General features: G+C 45.8%; 1 protein-coding gene across 1 annotated transcript in view; it reads left to right on the top strand.

The window, feature by feature from the left end:
* The first annotated feature begins 1,218 nt into the window (after window positions 1-1,218).
* nuak1b (NUAK family, SNF1-like kinase, 1b) overlaps window positions 1,219-25,564 on the top strand; it is a 30,544-nt gene continuing 6,198 nt past the window's right edge. Inside the window, exons 1-6 of the mRNA XM_071326305.1 lie at window positions 1,219-2,543; window positions 15,418-15,538; window positions 21,752-21,903; window positions 23,143-23,208; window positions 23,432-23,551; window positions 25,108-25,240. Coding sequence (XP_071182406.1) covers window positions 2,265-2,543; window positions 15,418-15,538; window positions 21,752-21,903; window positions 23,143-23,208; window positions 23,432-23,551; window positions 25,108-25,240 — 871 coding nt within the window. The 5' untranslated portion in view covers window positions 1,219-2,264. The remainder of the gene's footprint in view (window positions 2,544-15,417; window positions 15,539-21,751; window positions 21,904-23,142; window positions 23,209-23,431; window positions 23,552-25,107; window positions 25,241-25,564) is intronic.

Genomic DNA, 25,564 nt, shown 5'->3' on the forward strand with positions numbered 1-25,564 from the left:
ACCAGTTTAGGACCAGAGGTGAGGTGAGGCTCCCTGATCAGAATGGCACTGGGCCATCTGATACTGCAGCTAGCTGGAGCAGGATGATGGCATAGCCCAGGGGTGAAGAATTCACTATGCTATTCTCCTTCCCTGGCTACTAAAGGCAAGTGATATCTTACAGTAGAGGGCTCTTTTTATTCTCCAGAAGAGGGATAAAACCTGGACTCACTCAGAATAATCTTTCAATATTGAATCTATAAATAATAAATCAAATTAATACATTTATGTGAATTAGTGTTAGAGTTAATATGATCTTAATTAAATATCGACAACAGCTATGGCATCCTTTGACCTCTGCTGCTTAAAAATAAATGTCATATTTCAAGAATATTTCCATGCCAATCTATTATTCCGCAGTAAATGGCCCCTGTATCCACTCTGTAGAAACCTACAGACAATAACGTGGTATTCTTGCACACAGTGATCAGTAGTGTTATACAATGTAGCCTTCAGCAAATTGGTAGGCCTTAATTAAAAAATCCCTTATGATATTCTGTTGCGTTCCTTTCAATTATAAGAACCAGATGCAAACATGAATTCATGTTGCATAATGATAACATACATACTGTGGTATCCCCAGGGAATGACAGTAACACTGAGATAGATTGTGAATTCTGCACAGCCAGGTTCTCAACGTGTCTTACTGCATGTCATCCGTCACTGTCATGCCAGAGTATGAATGCATAACATTTATTTTAGTGATAAACCTAACATTGGATACCTGTTTCTGTTTTTGCTTCCTGATTCATAAGTATCATTGGCTCTTATAGACTCGCCCACACTAACAGTAGTGATTGTATTATTAATGGAAAAAATATTGGTTTGAAAGTGAAGGACCTCCTGTGAAAGTGAAGGACCTCCTGTTACTTCATAAAGGTTTCAGCAATATTCATAATTAAACTGCCTCAACCTGAGTTGCCATTCAAAACTATATGTTCTCTTGCACTCTAATAACTTCGACACAGCTAAAATAATGAATGACAGGCATGATGATATTCCTTGACAGGTTATTACAATTTTAGGTTTTATTATGACTTTATATTGTATTTTGTGTCTGAAACACAGTTTAATCATTAGGCTATAGTAAAATGACTGTAGCTTGCCAAACACAGGGCTGTACTTCCACAGCCTCTGTCAAGGGAAAAGCAGTCAGCAGCAGCAGTCCAAAATCCAGAGAGAGGCAGAGAGCACAGCGGGAGAGAAGGAAGGAGGACTGTAAACTCCGCCTCCGGACTCGATCATTTCACATTCCTTATTCACAGCCCCTCACGTTAGAGAATATAGAGAAAGGGAGAAGAAGGGCACAAGAAGAAGGAGAGCAAAACGACAATGGCAATAATCAAAACGTCTGAGCTTGACATATCCGATCATAGCGCATCTGCAACGTCGACTTGGGCATGGAGCACTCGCGCCATACACAGAGCTCAGCTGAATGACGTTACACCTGGTTTGAGGACAAAATGAGGGTCATCTTCATCCAGAACGCCGGTTTCGTCGCTGCTTTCTCGGGAGGCAATGACGCTGACGGTTTCGCCTGTTAGTTGTGAGTTAACGATGTTGGCAGCATTTTTACGGTAGATTATGTGAACGGCCTAGAATAAACGAAAGACTATGAGATAATAATGCCAGTATAGGCTACTACACGGATAACGAGAATAGAATAGCCCGATGTTTAAATAACCTAAATCTTTTTTTTTCTTTCTGGATTGCTACATTTTGAGCACCATTGTTCATACCCGAGGAGACATACAATCGAAAGTGGATTCAGCTTCCGACATGCATTCGTCTGTCGAATTCTGAATACATATTTAGAGGACTGTAGCCCTAGAATATACCTTCATAGTAAAACATGTATAATATGCATTGCATTATGTATCAGGCGCGTAAAGACAGGTGATGTCACATGTCTCCTTTATAACCTTTTGCTTTTTTATTTAATCGTATAATAATGACTCACTCTTATAAGCCGACAAAGGAATGACTAGGTGTGGAGAGAATTCTTTGATCAGAAAAGAATGAACAAAGGGAGTGATCATTAGACAATCGGAATAATTTCTATGTTTATTACTATAATATTTACGCATTATTCCTTGTAATTTATTTTATTTATTACGACTATTATTAGGCCTATAATAAGTATAACTATAGTATAAATATTTGTAACAAATAGCTTAGTTTAAGATATTTAACCGTGGGAAGTTAGTTTGAATACTTCCCTAGAGATGGAAACAGCTTGTCTCTCGGCCCACCGAGGGCTGACCCGTCCTGAGGCCAAACAACCCCCCACCGCAGTGGGTAAACCATCTAGGGGTGACCTGTCCCCTCCATCGCTACCTGCCGGTCATTCAATGGCAGAAAGCGATGGCAGCGGGAGAAATTCAGGCTTCAAGAAACACCACCACAAGCATAACCTGAAACACCGCTACGAATTGCTCGAGACTCTCGGAAGAGGGACCTATGGCAAAGTCAAGAAGGCAATTGAACGACACTCCGGCAGAGAGGTGAGACATTTATTTATGCATAGGGATTTTCAAAACTCTTTATGTATAGGGATTTCAAGAACCATGTATGCCTGAGACATCTGTAAAAGTTATTCTTGCGTTTACACAGGTAGCCAATTCCGATCTATTTTTCACTAATTGATCTTTTGACCAATCAGATCCGGAAAATATCTGATGTAATTGGCCAAAATACCAATTAGCGGGAAAAGGATCAGAATTGGGCTGCCTGTGTAATTTAAGTCTACAGACCTGAGACGCCCAATCCTGAGTCATAGAAAACATAGCTACAACAAAGAGGCCCCAAATAGCTACTTTGCTGTGCTCTAGACATGTGCGTCTTTTTCCCCTCTGGGAATTCCCCCGTGCTCATAAGGCCCTAGAGGCCCTGGGAATATCTTTAGCACGCGCTGTCCTCAACGATACACATCATTGAAACAGGCCAACACTCCTCCAAGATACTTCAGCCTACTCACATTGAATGGGCTGGAATGTGCCATTTATTGCTGTAAGGTTAAGAGGTTTCTAGTTTGGCAAACTCAAACTTGAGAGCTGGCCTAGAATAACACCTCTTTTTGATGTTGTTGAAGTAATTGAACTGCATGTTAAAAGAATATATCTATATTTTTTAATGTAACCTTTATTTACAGTTGAAGTCGGAAGTTTCGAGTCATTAAAACTCGTTTTTCAACCACTCCACACATTTCTTGTTAACAAACTATTGTTTTGGCAAGTCGGTTAGGACATCTACTTTGTACATGACACAAGTAATTTTTCCAACAATTGTTTCCAGACAGATTATTTCACTTAAAATTCACTGTATCACAATTCCAGTGGGTCAGAAGTTTACATACACTAAGTTGACTGTGCCTTTAAACAGCTTGGAAAATTCCAGAAAATGATGTCATGGCTTTAGAAGCTTCTGATAGGCTAATTGACATCATTTGAGTCAATTGGAGGCGTACCTGTGGATGTAGTTCAAGGTCTACCTTCAAACTCAGTGCCTCTTTGCTTGACATCATGGAAAAATCTAAAGAAATCATCCAAGACCTCAGAAAAAAATTTGTCAACCTCCTCAAGTCTGGTTCATCCTTGGGAGCAATTTCCAAACGCCTGAAGGTACTGTACAAACAATAGTACGCAAGTATAAACACCATGGGACCACGCAGCCGTCATACCGCTCAGGAAGGAGACGCGTTGTCTCCTAGAGATGAACGTACTTTGATGCGAAAAGTGCAAATCAATCCCAGAACAACAGCAAAGGACCTTGTGAAGATGCTGGGGGAAACAGATACAAAAGTATCTGTATCCACAGTAAAACGAGTCCTATATCGACCTAACCTGAAAGGCCGCTCAGCAAGGAAGAAGCAACTGCTCTAAAACCACCATAAAAAAACCAGACTACGGTTTGCAACTGCACTTGGGGGCAAAGATAGTACTTTTTGGAGAAATATCCTCTGGTCTGATGAAACAAAAATAGAACTGTTTGGCCATAATGACCATCGTTATGTTTGGAGGAAAAAGGGGGAGGCTTGCGAGCTGAAGAACACCATCCCAACCGTGAAGCACGGGGGTGGCAGCATCATGTTGTGAGGGTGCTTTGCTGCAGGAGGGACTGGTGCACTTCACAAAATAGATGGCATCATGAGGGAGGAAAATGATGTGGATATATTGAAGCAACATCTCAAGACATCAGTCAGGAAGTTAAAACTTGTTCGCAAATGGGTCTTCCAAATGGACAATGACCCCAAGCATACTTCCAAAGTTGTGGCAAAATGGCTTCAGGACAGTAAAGTCAAGGTATTGGAGTGGCCATCACATAGCCCTGACCTCAATCCTATAGAACATTTGTGGGCAGAACTGAAAAAGCGTGTGCGAGCAAGGAGGCCTACAAACCTGACTCAGTTACACCAGCTCTGTCAGGAGGAATGGACCAAAATTAACCCAACTTATTGTGGGAAGCTTGTGGAAGGCTACCCAAAACGTTTGACCTAAGTTAAACAATTTAAAAACAATGCTACCAAATACTAATTGAGTGTATGTAAACTTCTGACCCACTGGGAATGTGATGAAAGAAGTAAAAGCTGAAATAAATAATTCTCTCTACTGTTATTCTGACATTTCACATTCTTAAAATAAAGTGGTGATCCTAACTGACCTAAGACAGGGAATTTTTACTAGGATTAAATGTCAGGAATTGTGAAAAACTGAGTTTAAATGTATTTGGCTAAGGTGTATGTAAACTTCAGACTTCAACTAGGCAAGTCAGTTAAGAACAAATTCTTACAATGACGACCCACCGGGGAACAGTGGGTTAACTGCCTTGTTTAGAGGCAGATCTACATATTTTTACCTTGTCAGCTCAGGGATTCAATCCACCGAGCTTTCGGTTACTGGCCCAATGCTTTAACCACTAGGCTACCTACCGCCCCTATGACTGTGTCCCTTTGACCAATGTCCCTCAACTTTTTTGTTTTTGTTTGTGTCTTGGTGTTGGTCAACAATTTCCTGGAGTTTCTCCATGACTTTGAGGACAGCAGCATGTCATTGCATGCTCGTCATCTGCCCCCATGCACCATATTTGGAGACCCATGCACCTCACCTCTTCAGATATTTCTATGTGCTGCATCATTTTACCCATGATCCCCTTTTGGCAGAACGAGAGGAAATTTCCTTACGTGTGTTCAGATTCAGAATGCCAGGGGGGAAACTCAGTCGGGTCAACATGTCCCTCTGTGTTCCATAGCTCCTGGCACATGCATGCTTGGTGGGGGCACCATAAACCCATAGCTCAAATAGCACCCTCACATGACCTGCCTGGCTGGTGCCAATGCTTTATGGCATCAATGCCTTATTGCAAGTTTTCCAACTCATTAAACAGACAGGGTGCTTGGTTCAAGTGAAAATCAGGATCTGTTTGGGTCTGTTTTTAAAAGCCTAGTCACATTTGGTGAAATGTTTAAGGCTATTATGTTATATCCCATTAATAACCGCAGTTTCACCACTTTGTATGTCATTGCCATCTCCACATGCCCTGACATCATTCTAGAGATTTATGGAGTGATGGTAATGCCTGATCCCCATGCATTCCTCCTCTATCAGTTAGCCTGGCCTGGCTTAGTTCTTCAGCCCTTAATGATTCCACTTCAAATAGCAGGCAGCAGAGCTGACTCTGGAACAGTGTGTAGGTGGTAGCTAATTATAAATCAACCTGAACTGTTGCCGTTGAATGTGTCACAACATTATTACCAGTACAAGTGGCCATGGGCCCTTTGTAAATCAACACTTGAGTACATTCAGTTCAGAGGCACCCAGACAGAGATAGAGAGGGTGTGCAGACTGTGGCCCCAGGGCACTTGTGTCTGGCATGGTGCTGTGAAAGTGTACATGACCCCTGACCTAAAGAGCCCCTGGTGTCCATATGATAGAGATAGCAACAGGGTGAGAGATCGTTATGGAATCCCTCTGCTGGCCCTGCCCGTATTACTTTCCCTGGCATGCCCCGGCTTCCTTTGCAGCTAGACTAAATGAGAAGAGCAAAAGGGCAAAGAGAAGAGACTGATGACTTGTGTTTGTGGGTTTATCATTGAAGAGAGATTGATTAGATGTCTGGGTGCATGAGAGCATGTGTTCAAGTGTGACAGCCTGTAGACATAGAATCTGCACAACCTTCTGTTGTGTTTGTCGGCTGCTCACTTTGGATGGAAAGCCAGTGTGTCTGTGTCCTCATACAGTATGTGTGGTTTGATTTGACTACTGTATGTGTGGTTTGATTTGACTACTGTATGTGTGGTTTGATTTGACTACTGTATGTGTGCATGGGCTTGGATGTGCAAAGGTCAATGTGTATGCAATTCTGACTCTTGTGTCAGTGTGTTTGGGTGCATAAGGGCTCCCGAGTGGCACAGTGGTCTAAGGCACTGCATCTCAGTGCTATAGGCGTCACTACAGACTCTGGTTCGATTCCAGGCTGTATCACAACCGGCCGTGATTTGGAGTCCCATAGGGTGGCGCACAATTGGCCCAGTGTCGTCTAGGTTAGGGTTTGGCCGGGCTAGGCTGTCATTGTAAATAAGAATTTGTTATTAACTGACTTGCCTTGTTAAATAAACATACATTTTTTAATAAAAGGTGCGTGTGTGTGCTTACATGCGTGTATGCGTGTCCGTTTTAGTGTGTGTGAGGGAGGAGATGCCTTGCGCAAAGGGAAAAGGTTGTGGTGACAGCAGTGGGCATTGACACATGAAAGGCCGTCCCCAGCTGGAAATAAGACACAAATGGAAAGTTATTATCCTGTGGGGGGGTCCAAAGCACAGGGAGGGAGGGAGGGAAAGAGTGAGGGAGGGATGGGGGAGGAGAAGGGAGAGAGGGAGATGGGAGGAGGGGAGCAGTTTAAAGATAGGGGACCACATCATAATGGGAGGGGTGGGCTTTAGTTTAGGGGTTAGAAAGTCACATTCATATGAGTTTAAAGCACTCGATTACCTCACCCCCAAACAATGGATTCACTGGGGATTAATTGGGAGGAGAAAATTACTGAGATTCACTGTTATGGGCTGTAGTTGTGCAGTTTTCAGCAGTTTTTCTTCTTCACTCTGGCACTGTGGTAAAAAGATGGCTCAGCTCTCTCAATCAATCATAGGGTCCTCCCTGCTATTGTTAACTCCCCTGACACACACACACACACACACACACACACACACACACACACACACACACACACACACACACACACACACACACACACACACACACACACACACACACACACACACACACACACACACACACACACACACACACACACACACACACAGTCTCTCCATCCACACAAATGAACATGATCTTCAGAGAGAAAGGGGGAACTAGTGATGGATACCTCATCTATTTTAATGGGCTGAGAAACCGCCGGTCGTTGTCAGGCTCTAGTGGAGCGGAGCGCGGCCTCTCGCATCAAACACACTTCAGCCTACAGCCTGTAGAGGAGGACTATACCTGGCACAGGGTGGCTGGGCAAGGCCGGCAGGGCAGCCATCTGTGTGACTGACAGTAATAGCCCAACACTTAAAGACAAAAGCAGGGCTGCAGTACTGTAGCCAGTCAGCCAGCTGGCAGGTGGATGATACACAGGCCTGCGTGTTTAATGACCCCACCCACTCCAGGGTCCCAGGGGAGTAAGAGACGAGCCCGGTGGGATGGATGGATTTTTTTCTGCTCTCTGTATTGTTGGAATGCTGTTTCTAATAGGCTGACATATTTCTTCTTATTTCTCGTGTGTTTTTTGTTGTTGATTATTGCATTGTTGGGTTTTACGTTTGTAAGAAAGGCATTTCACTGTACTCGTACATGTGACATTAAAAACATAACTCACAGTATAATGAGGGTCAAAGGGCAGTGTATATTGATACTGTACTATCTGCAATACATGCAGCACAGTCGTCTACAAATCTCTCTAAATATTCAACCACACACACCACAGTAAGACCTTTGTGTATTTATACAGAGGGTTGCACATTTTGGGGAATATTCAGAGGTGTAAACTTTCTGTGGGAATTAACGGGAATATATGGGAATTAACAGGAATATATGGGAATTAATGGAAATATGTCACGTTCCTGACCTTATTTCCTTTATTTTGTCTTTATTTAGTATGGTCAGGGCGTGAGTTGGGGTGGGCATTCTATGTTATGTGTTTCTATGTTGGGTTCAATGTATTAGCCTGATATGGTTCTCAATTAGGGGCAGGTGTTTTACGTTTCCTCTGAGAACCATATTAAGGTAGGCTGTTCACACCGTTTGTTTGTGGGTGATTGTTGCTGTGTCTGTGTTTGTTGCACCACACGGTACTGTCTCGTTTTGTTTCGTTCGTTCTTTCCTGTTCGTGCGTTCATTGTTATATGTTCTCAAGTTCAGGTCTGTTTACGTCGTTTTGTTATTTTGTAGTTTGTTCAAGTGTTTTTCGTCTTCGTTTAAATAAATCATTATGTCTTCATACCTCGCTGCATATTGGTCCGATCCTTGTTCCTCCTCATACGAGGAGGAGAACGAACGTTACAAAATATATGCAAATGAATATTAATACCATTTAAATGTAGATGTTTATTGCATTGGATATATTTACCATATCAAATGAAGACAGAAAGAAACATTTTACTTTATCATAAGTAGACAATTGCAAATGATTAAATCCTTCCAATAGAAATTTTAAAAAACTATTTAGTTACGAATTTAACTTTAATTAAATGAGTTGACTTTTCACATGGGATGATTTCACTGAACATCAAAAGAAAGGGAATATTGAATGATCCCCAATGATCCATCGCATCTCCCAAAAACGTATTCAACATACATCTGTAAAATTATAGTCTAGAAACTAAAGCTTTGGTTGTCTTCCGCTCAGGCTTCCATGTCTTCTCCCTGGACCTCCTCAATGTCCACCTCTTGAACATCAGACTCTGAGGCCTCATCTTCACTGTCACTTTCCAACCTTGTTGAGGATGGCTCGTTGTCAGGCTCAAAAAGCCTAAAATCTGCCCGGATGGCCACCAATTTTTCAACCCTTGTATTGGTCAGCCTGTTGCGTGCTTTGGTGTGTGTTCCCAAACAAGGACCAGTTGCGCTCTGAGGCGGCTGATGTTGGTGGGATTTGGAAGATGATGGAGGCAGGAGGTGAAAGAGCCTCAGATCCACAAAGTCCCTTCCACCAGGTGGCTGATGAGATATGTTGGCACGACTGCCATATTGCATCTCCATCCCAAAGCCCTTGCTTGGAAGTGTACTTCGCCAGACTGCCAAGAACCAGACTGGCCCTCATCCGGGCCAAGGTGGCGAGACACGGTTTTGATGACACCATAGGCCTTGTTAATCTCTGCACCAGACAGGATGCGCTTGCCAGCATACAGTGCCTTGCAAAAGTATTCATCCCCCTTGACGTTTTTCCTAATTTGTTGCATTACAAATCGGATTTTAAATTGATTTTTATTTGGATTTTATGTAATGGACATACACAAAATAGTTCAAATTGAGGGCCTCCCGGGTGGCGCAGTGGTCTAGGGCACTGCATCGCAGTGCTAGCTGCACCACCAGAGTCTCTGGGTTCGCGCCCAGGCTCTGTCGCAGCCGGCCGCGACCGGGAGGTCCGTGGCCTAGCGTCGTCCGGGTTAAGGAGGGTTTGGCCGGTAGGGATATCCTTGTCTCATCGCGCTCCAGCGACTCCTGTGGCGGGCCGGGCGCAGTGCGCGCTAACCAAGGGGGCCAGGTGCACGGTGTTTCCTCTGACACATTGATGCGGCTGGCTTCCGGGTTGGAGGCGCGCTGTGTTAAGAAGCAGTGCGGCTTGGTTGGGTTGTGCTTCGGAGGACGCGTGGCTTTCGACCTTCGTCTCTCCCGAGCCCGTACGGGAGTTGCAGCGATGAGACAAGATAGTAATTACTAGCGATTGGATACCACGAAAATTGGGGAGAAAAGGGGGTAAACATTTTTCAAAAGTTCAAATTGGTGAAGTGAAATGTTAACATGTTACATGTTAAAAATAATTATAAAAAATAAAAAACGGAAAAGTGCATATGTATTCACCCCCTTTGCTCTGAAGTCCCTAAATAAGATCTGGTGCAACCAATTACCTTCAGAAGTGACATAATTAGTTAAATAAAGTCCACTTGTGTGCAATCTAAGTGTCACATGATCTGTCACATGATCTCAGTATATATACACCTGTTCTGAAAGGCCTCAGAGTCTGCAGCACCACTAAGCAAGCGGCACCACCAAGCAAGCGGCACCATGAACACAAAGGAGCTCTCCAAACAGGTCAGGGACAAAGTTGTGGAGAAGTACAGATCAGGGTTGGGTTATAAAAAAATATCTGAAACTTTGAACATCCCACGGAGCACCATTAAATCCATTATTAAAAAATGGAAAGAATATGGCACCACAACAAACCTGCCAAGAGAGGGCCGCCCACCAAAACTCACAGACCAGGCAAGGAGGGTATTAATCAGAGAGGCAACAAAGAGACCAAAGATAACCCTGGAGGAGCTGCAAAGCTCCACAGCGGAGATTGGAGTATCTGTCCATAGGACCACTTTAAGCCGTACACTCCACAGAGCTGGGCTTTACGAAAGAGTGGACAGAAAAAAAGCCATTGCCTAATGAAAAAAATAAGCAAACATGTTTGGTGTTCGCCAAAAGGCATGTGGGAGACTCCCCAAACATATGGAAGAAGGTACTCTGGTCAATTGAGTTTTTTGGCCATCAAGGAAAATGCTATGTCTGGCGCAAACCCACCACCTCTCATCACCCCGAGAACACTATCCACACAGTGAATCATGTTCGCAGCATTGTCTGTCACCAGTGCAAATACCTTCTGTGGTCCAAGGTCATTGATGTCGAGACCGGTGTGTCTGTTGTCCCTTGTGCCTGTGCTCTTGTACAATACTGGTTGAGGGGTGGAGAGGATGTAGTTAATTATTCCTTGCCCAAAAACATTCGACCACCCATCAGAGATGATTACAATACAGTCTGCTTTCTCAATGATTTGCTTGACCTTCACTTGAACACTGTTGAACTCTGCATTCAGCAAATGAGTAGATAAAGCATGTCTGGTTGGAGGGGTGTATGCTGGGTGAAGATCATTCAGAAATCTCTTCCAATACACATTGCCTGTGAACATCAGAGATGAACCAGTTGTATACACAGCTCAAGCAAGACATTCATCAGCATTTCTCTGACTACGTTCCTCCATTGAGTCAAAATAACTTCTCATTCCAGGAGGACCATGAGCTGTTGCTATCGATAAGGTGTCTGCTTCATCATTTTCACCTCGAATAGACGAAGAGGGAATTTTGTCAGAGGTTGCTTGTTGTGAGTGCTGAGGGAACTTTATGCACTTGGCCAGATTATTCTGCATCTGTTGCATTCTTCACATATGATTTGGCACAGTATTTGCAAATGTACACAGCATTTCCTTCTACATTAGCTGCAGTGAAATGTCCCCACACATCAGATAATGCCCGTGGCATTTTCCTGTAAAGATTAGAATAATAATAAAAAATAAAAAAAAATAAAAATAAAATAAAAATAGTTAAGCAGTTAGATTAAACAACTCCTTTGTAAGATACATGTTTTTAAACGAAACATGTATGGAAACAGGTGAATTAACACTCCTCAGTTAGTAGGCTCAAGCAAGTTAAAACCCACATGGTAGCAAAAACTAACTAGCAGAAATTGTTAACAAGTTAGAAATGATTTAAACACACTTTGCTGTAGGCTACTATTTACTAGTTAACAAAAAATGATGTATGTCATATAAAATACACTGCTCAAAAAAATAAAGGGAACACTAAAATAACACATCCTAGATCTGAATGAATGAAATATTCTTATTAAATACTTTTTTCTTTACATAGTTGAATGTGCTGACAACAAAATCACACAAAAATGATCAATGGAAATCAAATTTATCAACCCATGGAGGTCTGGATTTGGAGTCACACTCAAAATTAAAGTGGAAAACCACACTACAGGCTGATCCAACTTTGATGTAATGTCCTTAAAACAAGTCAAAATGAGGCTCAGTAGTGTGTGGCCTCCACGTGCCTGTATGACCTCCCTACAACGCCTGGGCATGCTCCTGATGAGGTGGCGGATGGTCTCCTGAGGGATCTCCTCCCAGACCTGGACTAAAGCATCCGCCAACTCCTGGACAGTCTGTGGTGCAACGTGGCGTTGGTGGATGGAGCGAGACATGATGTCCCAGATGTGCTCAATTGGATTCAGGTCTGGGGAACGGGCGGGCCAGTCCATAGCATCAATGCCTTCCTCTTGCAGGAACTGCTGACACACTCCAGCCACATAAGGTCTAGCATTGTCTTGCATTAGGAGGAACCCAGGGCCAACCCGCACCAGCATATGGTCTCACAAGGGGTCTGGGGATCTCATCTCGGTACCTAATGGCAGTCAGGCTACCTCTGGCGAGCACATGGAGGGCTGTGCGGCCCCCCAAAGAAATGCCACCCCACACCATGACTGACCCACCGCCAAACCGGTCATGCTGGAGGATGTTGCAGGCAGCAGAACGTTCTCCACGGCGTCTCCAGACTCTGTCAAGTCTGTCACATGTGCTCAGTGTGAACCTGCTTTCATCTGTGAAGAGCACACGCCAATCTTGGTGTTCTCTGGCAAATGCCAAACGTCCTGCACAGTGTTGGGCTGTAAGCACAACCCCCACCTGTGGACGTCGGGCCCTCATACCACCCTCATGGAGTCTGTTTCTGACCGTTTGAGCAGACACATGCACATTTGTGGCCTGCTGGAGGTCATTTTGCAGGGCTCTGGCAGTGCTCCTCCTGCTCCTCCTTGCACAAAGGCGGAGGTAGCGGTTCTGCTGCTGGGTTGTTGCCCTCCTACGGCCTCCTCCACGTCTCCTGATGTACTGGCCTGTCTCCTGGTAGCGCCTCCATGCTCTGGACACTACGCTGACAGACACAGCAAACCTTCTTGCCACAGCTCGCATTGATGTGCCATCCTGGATGAGCTGCACTACCTGAGCCACTTGTGTGGGTTGTAGACTCCGTCTCATGCTACCACTAGAGTGAAAGCACCGCCAGCATTCAAAAGTGACCAAAACATCAGCCAGGAAGCATAGGAACTGAGAAGTGGTCTGTGGTCACCACCTGCAGAACCACTCCTTTATTGGGGGTGTCTTGCTAATTGCCTATAATTTCCACCTGTTGTCTATTCCATTTGCACAACAGCATGTGAAATGTATTGTCAATCAGTGTTGCTTCCTAAGTGGACAGTTTGATTTCACAGAAGTGTGATTGACTTGGAGTTACATTGTGTTGTTTAAGTGTTCCCTTTCTTTTTTTGAGCAGTGTATATTCACCCAGTATTGTAATAAAAATATACCAGAAAGCATGTAGTTCTTGGCTCAGACAGTGTAGTAGTGTGGGCTCAATAGCATCTCATTAGTGTGCAAGATCTTGAGAATCAGCTGCACATGTGATGGAAGAGTGCACTGCACATGTGATGGAAGAATACACTGTGCATGTAGAGGGTTGCAATTCCATTGAATTGGGGATAGTTGAACCAAAATATGCCAAAAGACCTAGAATTGCCTTATGTGTATCCCACCAAAAAGGTTCATTGTTACAAGCTACAGTTTTTGACGAATTTAAGCAAAATTCCCCAAAATCCCGGGCTTAACTTCCCATTGAAAATTTTCCGAAAAAATCTGGAAATTTACTGGAAAGTTTCCGAGCCTTTGCAACCCTATTTCTACATCACCATCTCCAAGTAGAGTGTGTCCTGTATTGTACTTCTATAGGAACTGACAGATCCCGGCCTTCAATAAAAAACAGCACAAGTGAAAAACGGACCGGCAGTGCAGACAGTGTGCTGCTTCACATAGAGACAGACTGGGGACTCATGGTTTAGGATTTGGCATGAAGTGAATACAGTACTAATGCTGTTGATAACAGTGGAGGTACAACACTTCACCAATAGAGACCAGCAACTAACTAAGACCTAAAGACTACCACTCAGCGTGTGGAAACAAAACAGGGCCTTTCCTTGTTTATATTTACATCTTTTTTTTTATTCTCTGTAATCAAGTCGTGCTCTGGATGAGGAGAGTTATTCTGGTCGGGTTATTTTTATGAATTTACACAGTAATTAGCTTGGCACACTGAGTGTGTGGTTTGTACTGCTGCCTGGCTCTGGAGTAGAATTGGCCTCCACTGTAATGGACCTCTCTCTTAGTAAGGAAAGCTTTTGTCGTCCCTATAGGCTAGCTAACAGAGACTAGGGGGAGGCCAAGTAGGGGGAAGTCTCTGTTGACTTTAATTGTTTTACTCTTATCCAGAACAATTTGGTCTAAGTGCCTTGCTCAAGGGTACATCGACCTAGTCTGCTTGGGGATTCGAACCAGCAACCTATCGGTTACTGGCCCAACGCTCTTAACCGCTAGGCTACCTGCCACCCTTGACCTTAGACCTCTGGTTTGTAGTTTTTACAACAGATGTGGGTGTAGGCCTACATACTGTACGACGTGTGTAAGTGTTTGTGAGCGGCATGGTGTAAATCAACACGATACGTTGGCCTGAAAGTGTGTTCGTTTGGCACTTGCATCTACTGTAATGTCTTCACAGGCTAGTTGAGAAGGTTCAGCTCATCAATCCACTCCCCCTGCTGGCAGGCACACACACCGCCCCCGAGCTGCAGTTGCCATGGAAACCCACAGCCCAGAAACTCCCTATTCTCCTTGATGTTCTACCTGATATGTCCATTAGACCAGAGTCAGGCTAGAGGGAGTCGCCCCCGCCCCACTCCACACACATCACAGACTAGGTAGACCAAGCCCCTAGCACCAGCTGTCTGTTAATACCAGGGTGAACACTCCGTACAAAGGAGTCCTCATTACTGCACCACGCGCCAACGCTGTTTCTTTCCACCGAGAGCACCTTCCTTTTCTCCTCTAAAGAGACGGGGAATTACACAGCAGGAGCCTCTGATGACCGAGTCTCAGTGCCTCTCCTGTCTGTGTTGACTGGCTGAGTGGAGAGCAGAGGTCACAACGGGTGGGTCACTATGGGGCTCTGGGAAGGAGGGTCAAAGAGTGTTCATTTAGATTATGTTATGTACGACATACTGTATTTTGCAAAGGTCAACAGAGCAAGCATTCTGGCTGTCCAAATGTCTTTGCTGATGTACGTGCAACGAGGTGTCTGTGATATGCTATGTAGGTGTGTCGACTCGCGGTTTGACCTGCGTTGGTTTATCATCACAACCTCTTTGTGGGTTTGATTTGACCTGCCCACTAATTTTCCACATTAGTCCACGTCAACTGACAAGAACACGTGTCTGTCCTCTCTGTCCTCAGGTGGCTATCAAGTCCATCCGGAAGGAGAAGATCAAGGATGAGCAGGACATGGTTCATATCCGCAGGGAGATAGAGATCATGTCATCCCTGAAACACCCCCACATCATCTCTATTTATGAAGGTAGGGTGTCTGTCTATATGCGCACACACACACACACACACACACACACACACACACACACAGCTTTAAATCTCTTCCTCCTTCCCCCTGCCTGGTGCTGCTCTAGGATTGTCATGTTATGGCAGGCAGATGTCATAATACAATCTGGACCTCGGGTTTTGAGATGTTATTCATCTTTTTCTTCTCTGTCTGAGCCCAGTGTCTTTCAGAGAGTGTGTGTACACGTGCACGTGTGTGTGTCGGGGGGGGGGGGGGGGGTCTGTGAGGTTTTGCCCCTCTCTCCCACATCTGAGAGGTCTCCTCTTGTGTCTTCCGCGGTCTCAGGGCCATACATCTGTTAGTGCTTAGAGAGATCTCCAGCTGGGAGCCAGACTGAGACTGAGGAGAGTAGGAGGGAGAGCGGGCGAGAGAGAGAGACAGAGAGGGGGCTAGCCCTGAGCCTGACTCCACAGATATGCACAGGGAGGAGAGGCCCTGAGCTCACGCTAACGCCACATCCATACAGTGTATCTCTACCCTCCAAGAGACAAAGGCTTCGCTCATGTCTTGTGTTGCATATTCGCTCATTTGACTTGACCCCACACCTCCGTTTGAGAGGGGAATTCTGATCAACAGAGAATGTTGATGCAGCTGACATTACCTTACATTTTCAATCCAAGTTTGAACCACAAATGAACCGCCATTTCAAAGGGCAGTTAAACACGGAGTCAACATCAGACAATTGCCTAGTACCTATTTCTATATCCCAAGTCGTTCAAAAACAGTTTTCTCTGCCACGTCAGAACTGTTGTGCCACATCGCCTAACAACAGTGCCCAAACCGGTTGACTATGACTGTTCTGATTGGGTTCAAAGTCTACCAAACCCCACGTGTTGGTGACCAACAGTCAAACAGAGACATTTGTCATGGGAACGGGCCAGTCGTCTGTGAGTGTTGTGGTTATTGTTTTTTAACCAAGTTTGTGTGTGTCTGAGAGGCTGATTAGGAGAACACTTCTATAAACTAGCTCATAAGGAGACGGGGTGCTGCTCCCTCCTATGCGTGTGCCGTGCAGTCAGACCCACTGTCTGCTACCAACCCGTGCCAGTCGTTTCTTTGGAGAGGTTGCCTGGTTTCTGGTGTTTCTCTTGTTTACTGTTGTGGGCTGGCCTCCGACCAGAATAGCGTTGCAAATGTATAGACACACACATGTGTATCCGGCAACACCCGTGTCAACAGCTAACTGCTTGTGTGAAACAAAGCTGAACCAGATGTGCAGTGTTGATAGATTTTTTTGAAAAATATATTTTTTTGCATCCATCAGCAGGCCTGCGAGCAATTAAAGCACATTTGCTTGTCGCTTCGAGCATAATTCATAACCTCATAACTCAATTTTAAAGGAACAATTTCAAGACAAGTCTTCCTGAAGCAGTCAATATGGTCCATTCCGTTTAAATGGTATTCACAACGACTATTTGTGTAGTGTTTTGTGTTTTGTTCCCTAGCAAACTTAAAGGCTGTGAAACAAGCCTGGTGTGACAGTGACAAGCACCTCCCTCTGGTTTAGAAAAGACAGGACTTTAAGAAGAGAGATTTCTCCTACTCATTCTCTGGTTTGAATGGAAACAGCTCTGCCTTATGAGTACTGTACATTGCCCTCCTTGTGAAATATGACAAAGCACTAAATGTCCATGTTAAAGGCCTCTGTCAGACAACACACATTTAAACACACAAAGTAAATGTTCTTTGTAACTCCATTGTCCTCTGCTCTCCGCTGAAGTAGCGATTTAGCGTGACTCTCATGTCAACAGCTCAGAGGGCTAGGCCCTAAGCTGACCAAGCAAAGTCCAGGGCAGTGGGACAATAGGTGCTAATTAGTTTGATCTGAGACCTGCTGGCCGCGGAACAAAGAAACAATGAGTGACAGACGGAGGGGGCAGCTAGCTAGCTACCCATCCCAGCGGGCCGTGGATAACACGCCTCCGTTATGTAAACCAGGTAATTATCCCTGTGAATCTTGGGGGGCTGGCACTCAATCGGACCCCCGCCACGGCTCGCCGGAAGGGTCGTCCCGGGTCGAAGCTTTGTCAGCCAATCAGATCTGCCTGCCCTGCCCGGCGGAACAGCCACAATCAGGGAGGGTTACCATCAATCAGCATCAACATGTTTTTACCACAGGATTATTCTCTGGAGGGGAGGGGGAAGAAGAGGGGAGGGGTGGGCCTGTGAAGGTGCTCGCTCATGGGTGACTAGGTCTCCACCCTTGGAGCCCCTGTTGTGTGTGAAAATACATTGACAGTTCTCATCCCTCACATGGTGCACTGCTGTTGGCACGGCAACATGCCCTGGCGGTAGACGTAATGATACATGGGAGGCTAGATAGATAGTGGTGGAACAGGTTGTCCTGTGTCTAGTCTGTAGGGCGTTGAGGCTTCCTATCTCTTCTTCATGTGAATAGGGCTTAGTGTGGGGGCTTGGAATGTGGGAGAGAGTGGTGAAAGTTAGTGGCATGATGAGAAGTTTATGATTTACTGTCCAGGTCAAGGCAAGAAGACACTATGGACCTTCTGTTAACTAGGCCCCCTCCTGTATTTATCTTCTATTTAACTTCTTCCCTTCTCTTCCTTTCTCTTCCTTTCTCTACTAGTTTCTTCTAGTCTCTTATGTCCTCTCTCATGTCCTCTTCTCTCTGCTCTTCTCCTCTCCTCTTATGTCCTCCCCTCTCATGTCCTCTTCTCTCCTCTCTTCTCCTCTCCTCTCATGTCCTCTCCTCTCCTGTCATGTCCTCTTCTCTCCTCTCTCCTCTCTTCTCCTCTCCTCTCCTCCTAGGTCCTCTCCTCTCATGTCCTCTCCTCTCCAAGGCGTTTAGCTGATTGCTAAAACACCCCCTCCCTCCCAGAAGTGTTGTTAAGACTCAAGCCAGACACATGAGGTGGGGTTGGTGGTGATGTAATGTAATCAGAGATGCAACGTGCTCTGGAGTTTGAACACAACCAGTTTGCTGTGAATCTGGCAGAGATTCTCATCTAGATGATATTCAACATGTCCACTGAGAAGATGAAGTAGATTTTTCCACAAATGTTTTGTGATGAAACCTCTGCTTTGAAACAGATGGTATCTGTCTGTGTGTCCGTGCTGACTGAAACAGATGGTATCTGTCTCTGTGTCCACACTGACTGAAACAGATGGTATCTGTCTGTGTGTCCATGCTGACTGAAACAGATGGTATCTGTCTGTGTCCACGCTGACTGAAACAGATGGTATCTGTCTGTGTGTCCACGCTGACTGAAACAGATGGTATCTGTCTGTGTCCACGCTGACTGAAACAGATGGTATCTGTCTGTGTGTCCACGCTGACTGAAACAGATGGTATCTGTCTGTGTGTCCACGCTGACTGAAACAGATGGTATCTGTCTGTGTGTCCACGCTGACTGAAACAGATGGTATCTGTCTGTGTGTCCACGCTGACTGAAACAGATGGTATCTGTCTGTGTGTCCACGCTGACTGAAACAGATGGTATCTGTCTCTGTGTCCAAGCTGACTGAAACAGATGGTATCTGTCTGTGTCCATGCTGACTGAAACAGATGGTATCTGTCTGTGTCCACGCTGACTGAAACAGATGGTATCTGTCTCTGTGTCCACGCTGACTGAAACAGATGGTATCTGTCTGTGTGTCCATGCTGACTGAAACAGATGGTATCTGTCTCAGTGTCCACGCTGACTGAAACAGATGGTATCTGTCTCTGTGTCCATGCTGACTAAAACAGATGGTATCTGTCTCTGTGTCCATGCTGACTGAAACAGATGGTATCTGTCTGTGTCCATGCTGACTGAAACAGATGGTATCTGTCTCTGTGTCCACGCTGACTGAAACAGATGGTATCTGTCTGTGTGTCCACGCTGACTGAAACAGATGGTATCTGTCTCTGTGTCCATGCTGACTGAAACAGATGGTATCTGTCTGTGTCCACGCTGACTGAAACAGATGGTATCTGTCTCTGTGTCCACGCTGACTGAAACAGATGGTATCTGTCTGTGTCCACGCTGACTGAAACAGATGGCATCTGTCTGTGTGTCCACGCTGACTGAAACAGATGGTATCTGTCTGTGTCCACGCTGACTGAAACAGATGGTATCTGTCTGTGTGTCCACGCTGACTGAAACAGATGGTATCTGTCTGTGTGTCCACGCTGACTGAAACAGATGGTATCTGTCTGTGTGTCCACGCTGACTGAAACAGATGGTATCTGTCTGTGTGTCCACGCTGACTGAAACAGATGGTATCTGTCTGTGTGTCCACGCTGACTGAAACAGATGGTATCTGTCTCTGTGTCCAAGCTGACTGAAACAGATGGTATCTGTCTGTGTCCATGCTGACTGAAACAGATGGTATCTGTCTGTGTCCACGCTGACTGAAACAGATGGTATCTGTCTCTGTGTCCACGCTGACTGAAACAGATGGTATCTGTGTGTGTGTCCATGCTGACTGAAACAGATGGTATCTGTCTCAGTGTCCACGCTGACTGAAACAGATGGTATCTGTCTCTGTGTCCATGCTGACTAAAACAGATGGTATCTGTCTCTGTGTCCATGCTGACTGAAACAGATGGTATCTGTCTGTGTCCATGCTGACTGAAACAGATGGTATCTGTCTCTGTGTCCACGCTGACTGAAACAGATGGTATCTGTCTGTGTGTCCACGCTGACTGAAACAGATGGTATCTGTCTCTGTGTCCATGCTGACTGAAACAGATGGTATCTGTCTGTGTCCACGCTGACTGAAACAGATGGTATCTGTCTCTGTGTCCACGCTGACTGAAACAGATGGTATCTGTCTGTGTCCACGCTGACTGAAACAGATGGCATCTGTCTGTGTGTCCACGCTGACTGAAACAGATGGTATCTGTCTCTGTGTCCACGCTGACTGAAACAGATGGTATCTGTCTGTGTCCACGCTGACTGAAACAGATGGTATCTGTCTGTGTGTCCACGCTGACTGAAACAGATGGTATCTGTCTGTGTCCACGCTGACTGAAACAGATGGTATCTGTCTGTGTGTCCACGCTGACTGAAACAGATGGTATCTGTCTGTGTCCACGCTGACTGAAACAGATGGTATCTGTCTGTGTGTCCACGCTGACTGAAACAGATGGTATCTGTCTGTGTGTCCACGCTGACTGAAACAGATGGTATCTGTCTGTGTGTCCACGCTGACTGAAACAGATGGTATCTGTCTGTGTGTCCACGCTGACTGAAACAGATGGTATCTGTCTGTGTGTCCACGCTGACTGAAACAGATGGTATCTGTCTCTGTGTCCAAGCTGACTGAAACAGATGGTATCTGTCTGTGTCCATGCTGACTGAAACAGATGGTATCTGTCTGTGTCCACGCTGACTGAAACAGATGGTATCTGTCTCTGTGTCCACGCTGACTGAAACAGATGGTATCTGTCTGTGTGTCCATGCTGACTGAAACAGATGGTATCTGTCTCAGTGTCCACGCTGACTGAAACAGATGGTATCTGTCTCTGTGTCCATGCTGACTAAAACAGATGGTATCTGTCTCTGTGTCCATGCTGACTGAAACAGATGGTATCTGTCTGTGTCCATGCTGACTGAAACAGATGGTATCTGTCTCTGTGTCCACGCTGACTGAAACAGATGGTATCTGTCTGTGTGTCCACGCTGACTGAAACAGATGGTATCTGTCTCTGTGTCCATGCTGACTGAAACAGATGGTATCTGTCTGTGTCCACGCTGACTGAAACAGATGGTATCTGTCTATGTGTCCACGCTGACTGAAACAGATGGTATCTGTCTGTGTCCACGCTGACTGAAACAGATGGCATCTGTCTGTGTGTCCACGCTGACTGAAACAGATGGTATCTGTCTCTGTGTCCACGCTGACTGAAACAGATGGTATCTGTCTGTGTCCACGCTGACTGAAACAGATGGTATCTGTCTGTGTGTCCACGCTGACTGAAACAGATGGTATCTGTCTGTGTCCACGCTGACTGAAACAGATGGTATCTGTCTGTGTGTCCACGCTGACTGAAACAGATGGTATATGTCTGTGTGTCCACGCTGACTGAAACAGATGGTATCTGTCTCTGTGTCCACACTGACTGAAACAGATGGTATCTGTCTGTGTGTCCACGCTGACTGAAACAGATGGTATCTGTCTGTGTGTCCACGCTGACCGTGTCCATTCCACTGCTTCTGCCTCTTCCAGTGTTTGAGAACAAGGACAAGATCGTGATCGTGATGGAGTACGCCAGTAAGGGCGAGCTGTACGACTACATCAGTGAGCGCCGGCGGCTGAGCGAGAGAGAGACACGACACTTCTTTAGACAGATAGTCTCTGCTGTGCACCACTGTCATAAGGTAAGATTCTGTAGAGAAACACACACACACACACACACACACACACACACACACACACACACACACACACACACACACACACACACACACACACACACACACACACACACACACACACACACACACACACACACACACACACATACACTTCTGCTAATCAGACGCAGGGCGAAATATCAGAACCGTGTGCCTATAACCGTATATATCCCTCACATTGTCAAGCAGTCTGATGTATTAGCTATGCTTTCCTTGGCCTCTTGGTGTTCAGGGGGACAGATTCAATGCAAGCCAGTGTCACCCATAGTGCGCTGAGCAGACCCAGTCTCTGCCGTGGTTCCCTGGGTCCTCATCTGCGGTCATGTCTCCATGTCCCTGGATCACCCCCTCGCTCAAACCGGGACACTCCATCATCTCTCCCCCCCATAGAATGGATCCTGGCCCACACCCTCTCCTCCTCTCCCCTCGACCATGGTCCTCCAGAGAGGGTGGATGTCTGGCTGCCCCCCCCCCCATAGTTATCATCTCTACAGCTGGGATAGGATGATGTCATCTCCCCAGCATAGATAGGGGGAGTGGAGACAGCAATCACAGCGTATTGGGATGAGTCACGAGTGGCAACCGCACTGGGGGGGGGGGGGGGGCGAAGTAGCGTGGGGTGGGGTGATATAGTGTGGTTGACTGACACAGGAAGGAAGTGCACTGTGAGAGGGCTGATTAGAGACACCTCCCCCACTCTCCAATCAGAAGCATGTGAACAAGTGTTCCCTGTCACTGCTAACCAATTGAAGACGCACAGCACAACACAGAACCCGGCCACAGCTGTAATGAAGTCACCCCATCACTTCCAGATCTGAAATGGCTGCATGTGTTTCCTGTCCCTGTGTGTACCACATGTTAGTGCCTGCCTTGAAAGGGTCACTAACTACAGAGTTGTTTTTAATCCGGGGCTGTTGTGAGAACATGATTTATCTGGGTCCGTAATTACAGGCTCTTTTTTTTATTGTGACACGTTCGAGGGAAAATATCAGCAGATGTCAACACAACGACGATAGAGTGTGAGGCAGGGAAATTAAACAGCACTAAGACCAATTGGCCCACTCTGACTCTATCCCCTGAGAGCAACACAGGAGTTTGTTCTCTGTAAATCACCACACCGTCAGCAAGCAGATTGAACTGCGAACGAATGGCCCTCTACTGTACCGACCTAGAGCCAACCGATGGACTGTTTGTCTTTCACAGAACGGCGTGGTGCACAGGGATCTGAAGCTGGAAAATGTGCTACTGGATGAAAACTGTAACATTAAGGTAAGAAAGAGTCATTTTTAATCAGCTCTACAAACCTTGCTTGTGACCTTGGAACAGAGTCTGTAAATGTTTAACAGAGTCTGTAACTTTGAATGGAGTTTAGATATGCCGGTGCTTGAAGGTGTCCTTTCTGTCACCTTGTCAGTGCCATGAGACTTAGAATGACCTTTGTGATGATGTTTTACCAAACCACTATGATGTTCTGTCTCCGTCTCCCCGCCAGATTGCTGACTTTGGGCTATCCAACCTCTACCATAAGGACAAACTGCTGCAGACGTTTTGTGGCAGCCCGCTCTACGCATCACCGGAGATAGTCAACGGAAGACCCTACCACGGCCCAGAGGTAGGGACTAGGCACCACACAGGTCAGAGGTCACAGACGGACACAACGAGACTGGGTATCTTTTGTCCCTGGGAGAAGTTATTACTAATCTCCTGGACCTGGCACTGTGGGGTTGGAGTCCCAGAGCTAATAGAGAGAGAGCGAGAGAGAGAGAGAGAGGCATTATGTCTCCTCTTTGATGGGATTACTCCCCAGTCAGTTACTACTCCCAGCAACGCTCACATCCTCAGTGGGAGGCCTCAGATGGTGTCTCAGCTCCCTTTGAAGACTTTACATTTCCAGACTTTAGGAGTTACACAGACAGGCCCAGTAACTTCACTGCCAAGGATGGGTGGGACTGAGAAATTGTTTGGTTGAGAAAAAGGGAGAGAGAGTGACAAAATAGCCCCAAACTATTTATTGACTAATTCCAAAGTAATTGATCTTCAGGGCGTTTCCCGAATTGCAAGAAGAGTTGTGCTTTATAAAATAAAGTCGTAATTTTATATAATTCACTGTGCAAAAAAACCCAACAGAGATTGTATTAAAATTAAAATGGCAGAACCCAGTTGCTGAAAATCCACAAATTACAGCTAACACAAAAACAGAACACAACAATGGCACTCGCTCTGTCTCACCCTCCCAGCGGCCTTGCCAGCCGACCAATGACAGAGGAGAGGTCTCAGTCAGTGAACCAATGACAGAGCGGTTCCAGGGTGAGGTATTCCTGGCTTTGGCCCTAGAGGAAGTCCAGTCAGTATGGAGCTGCTGGGGCAGCCCTATCTAATTTCCTGTGCCCTGACAGTCAGTCCCAGACCTCAGTCCCAGCGCTGGGCTGGCTATAACCCTGTGGCCATCAACAGCCAGCCACATTCCTCCAGGAGTCTTGTCCTTCCCTTCCCAAGCCTGCCGTCTGGCTAATCAGTGGCTGGCAGTGTGTCTCCTGAGATCTGTCAGGGCCAGGATATCACAGCTCTGCCATCTCTGCTGGACTCATTAACCACCCTCCCCCCCCCCCCCCCCCTTCACCCTCCATGCCCCAGACACTGGTCTTACATAACCCATTTACTAAGAAAGCCACATTGCATTAGGTTAGTGGTCACAAAGTGCAGGCTTCTGGCTGACACACAGACAGAGACAGAAAGTAAGACAGAGGGAGAACTGGAGAGTTCTATCTACATGGAAACAAACTGGCACACTCCCGACTCCACACTCTGGTGTTTATCACTGTTTCTATGGCTGAGAGGATGGAGAAGGAAAGTAGGGCCAAGAGCAATATGGTATAGCTGTGCGGTGCTTACAGTGTTTCAGCTGTTGCTACACCACAGCTACGTTGTTCCAGTTCAGACACAGTGCGCTCCTTGTTAATGTTTTGATAATCTGTTGCTAACTCAGTAATGGCATTGAGCCTCATTTATCAGTTACTGGAAATTGGAAAATGGAAATGTGAGATTCCTTTTCAACTGCGTCTCCGGTGACTGTTTTAACTGACTGATCTCTCACGTTCAGTCTATCTGATCCTGATCCTGATCTGTGTAGAGACCTGTCTATTGACACGTGTGTTTGTATTGCTGTAGGTGGACAGCTGGGCTCTAGGGGTGCTGCTGTACACCCTGGTCTATGGGACCATGCCGTTCGATGGAGGAGACCACAAGAACCTCATCCGCCAGATCAGCAATGGAGAGTACAGAGAGCCCACCCAGTCCTCAGGTGCAGAACAAAACCCTCAACCTACACAGTCGAAGATCTAGTCTCCCTCTATCTATACACTCTCTACTCTACACTCCTAGAGAAAAGGGTTCCAAAAGGATTCTATGGCTGTCCCCATAGGAGAACCATTTTTGGTTCCAGGTTCCCTCTGTGAAAAGGGTTCTATGTGGAACCCAAAAGAGTTTTCTACCTGGAACCAAAAAGGGTTCTTCAAAGGGTTCTCCTATGGGGACAACCAATGAAACATTTTAGGGTCTAGATAGCACTTTTGTAAGACTGTATACAGTAAGTACACTGTCTAAGTGCGGCCCACAGCCCCCCTTT

The sequence above is a fragment of the Salvelinus alpinus genome, chromosome 9 (assembly GCF_045679555.1).
Source record: "Salvelinus alpinus chromosome 9, SLU_Salpinus.1, whole genome shotgun sequence".
Taxonomy (NCBI): domain Eukaryota; kingdom Metazoa; phylum Chordata; class Actinopteri; order Salmoniformes; family Salmonidae; genus Salvelinus; species Salvelinus alpinus.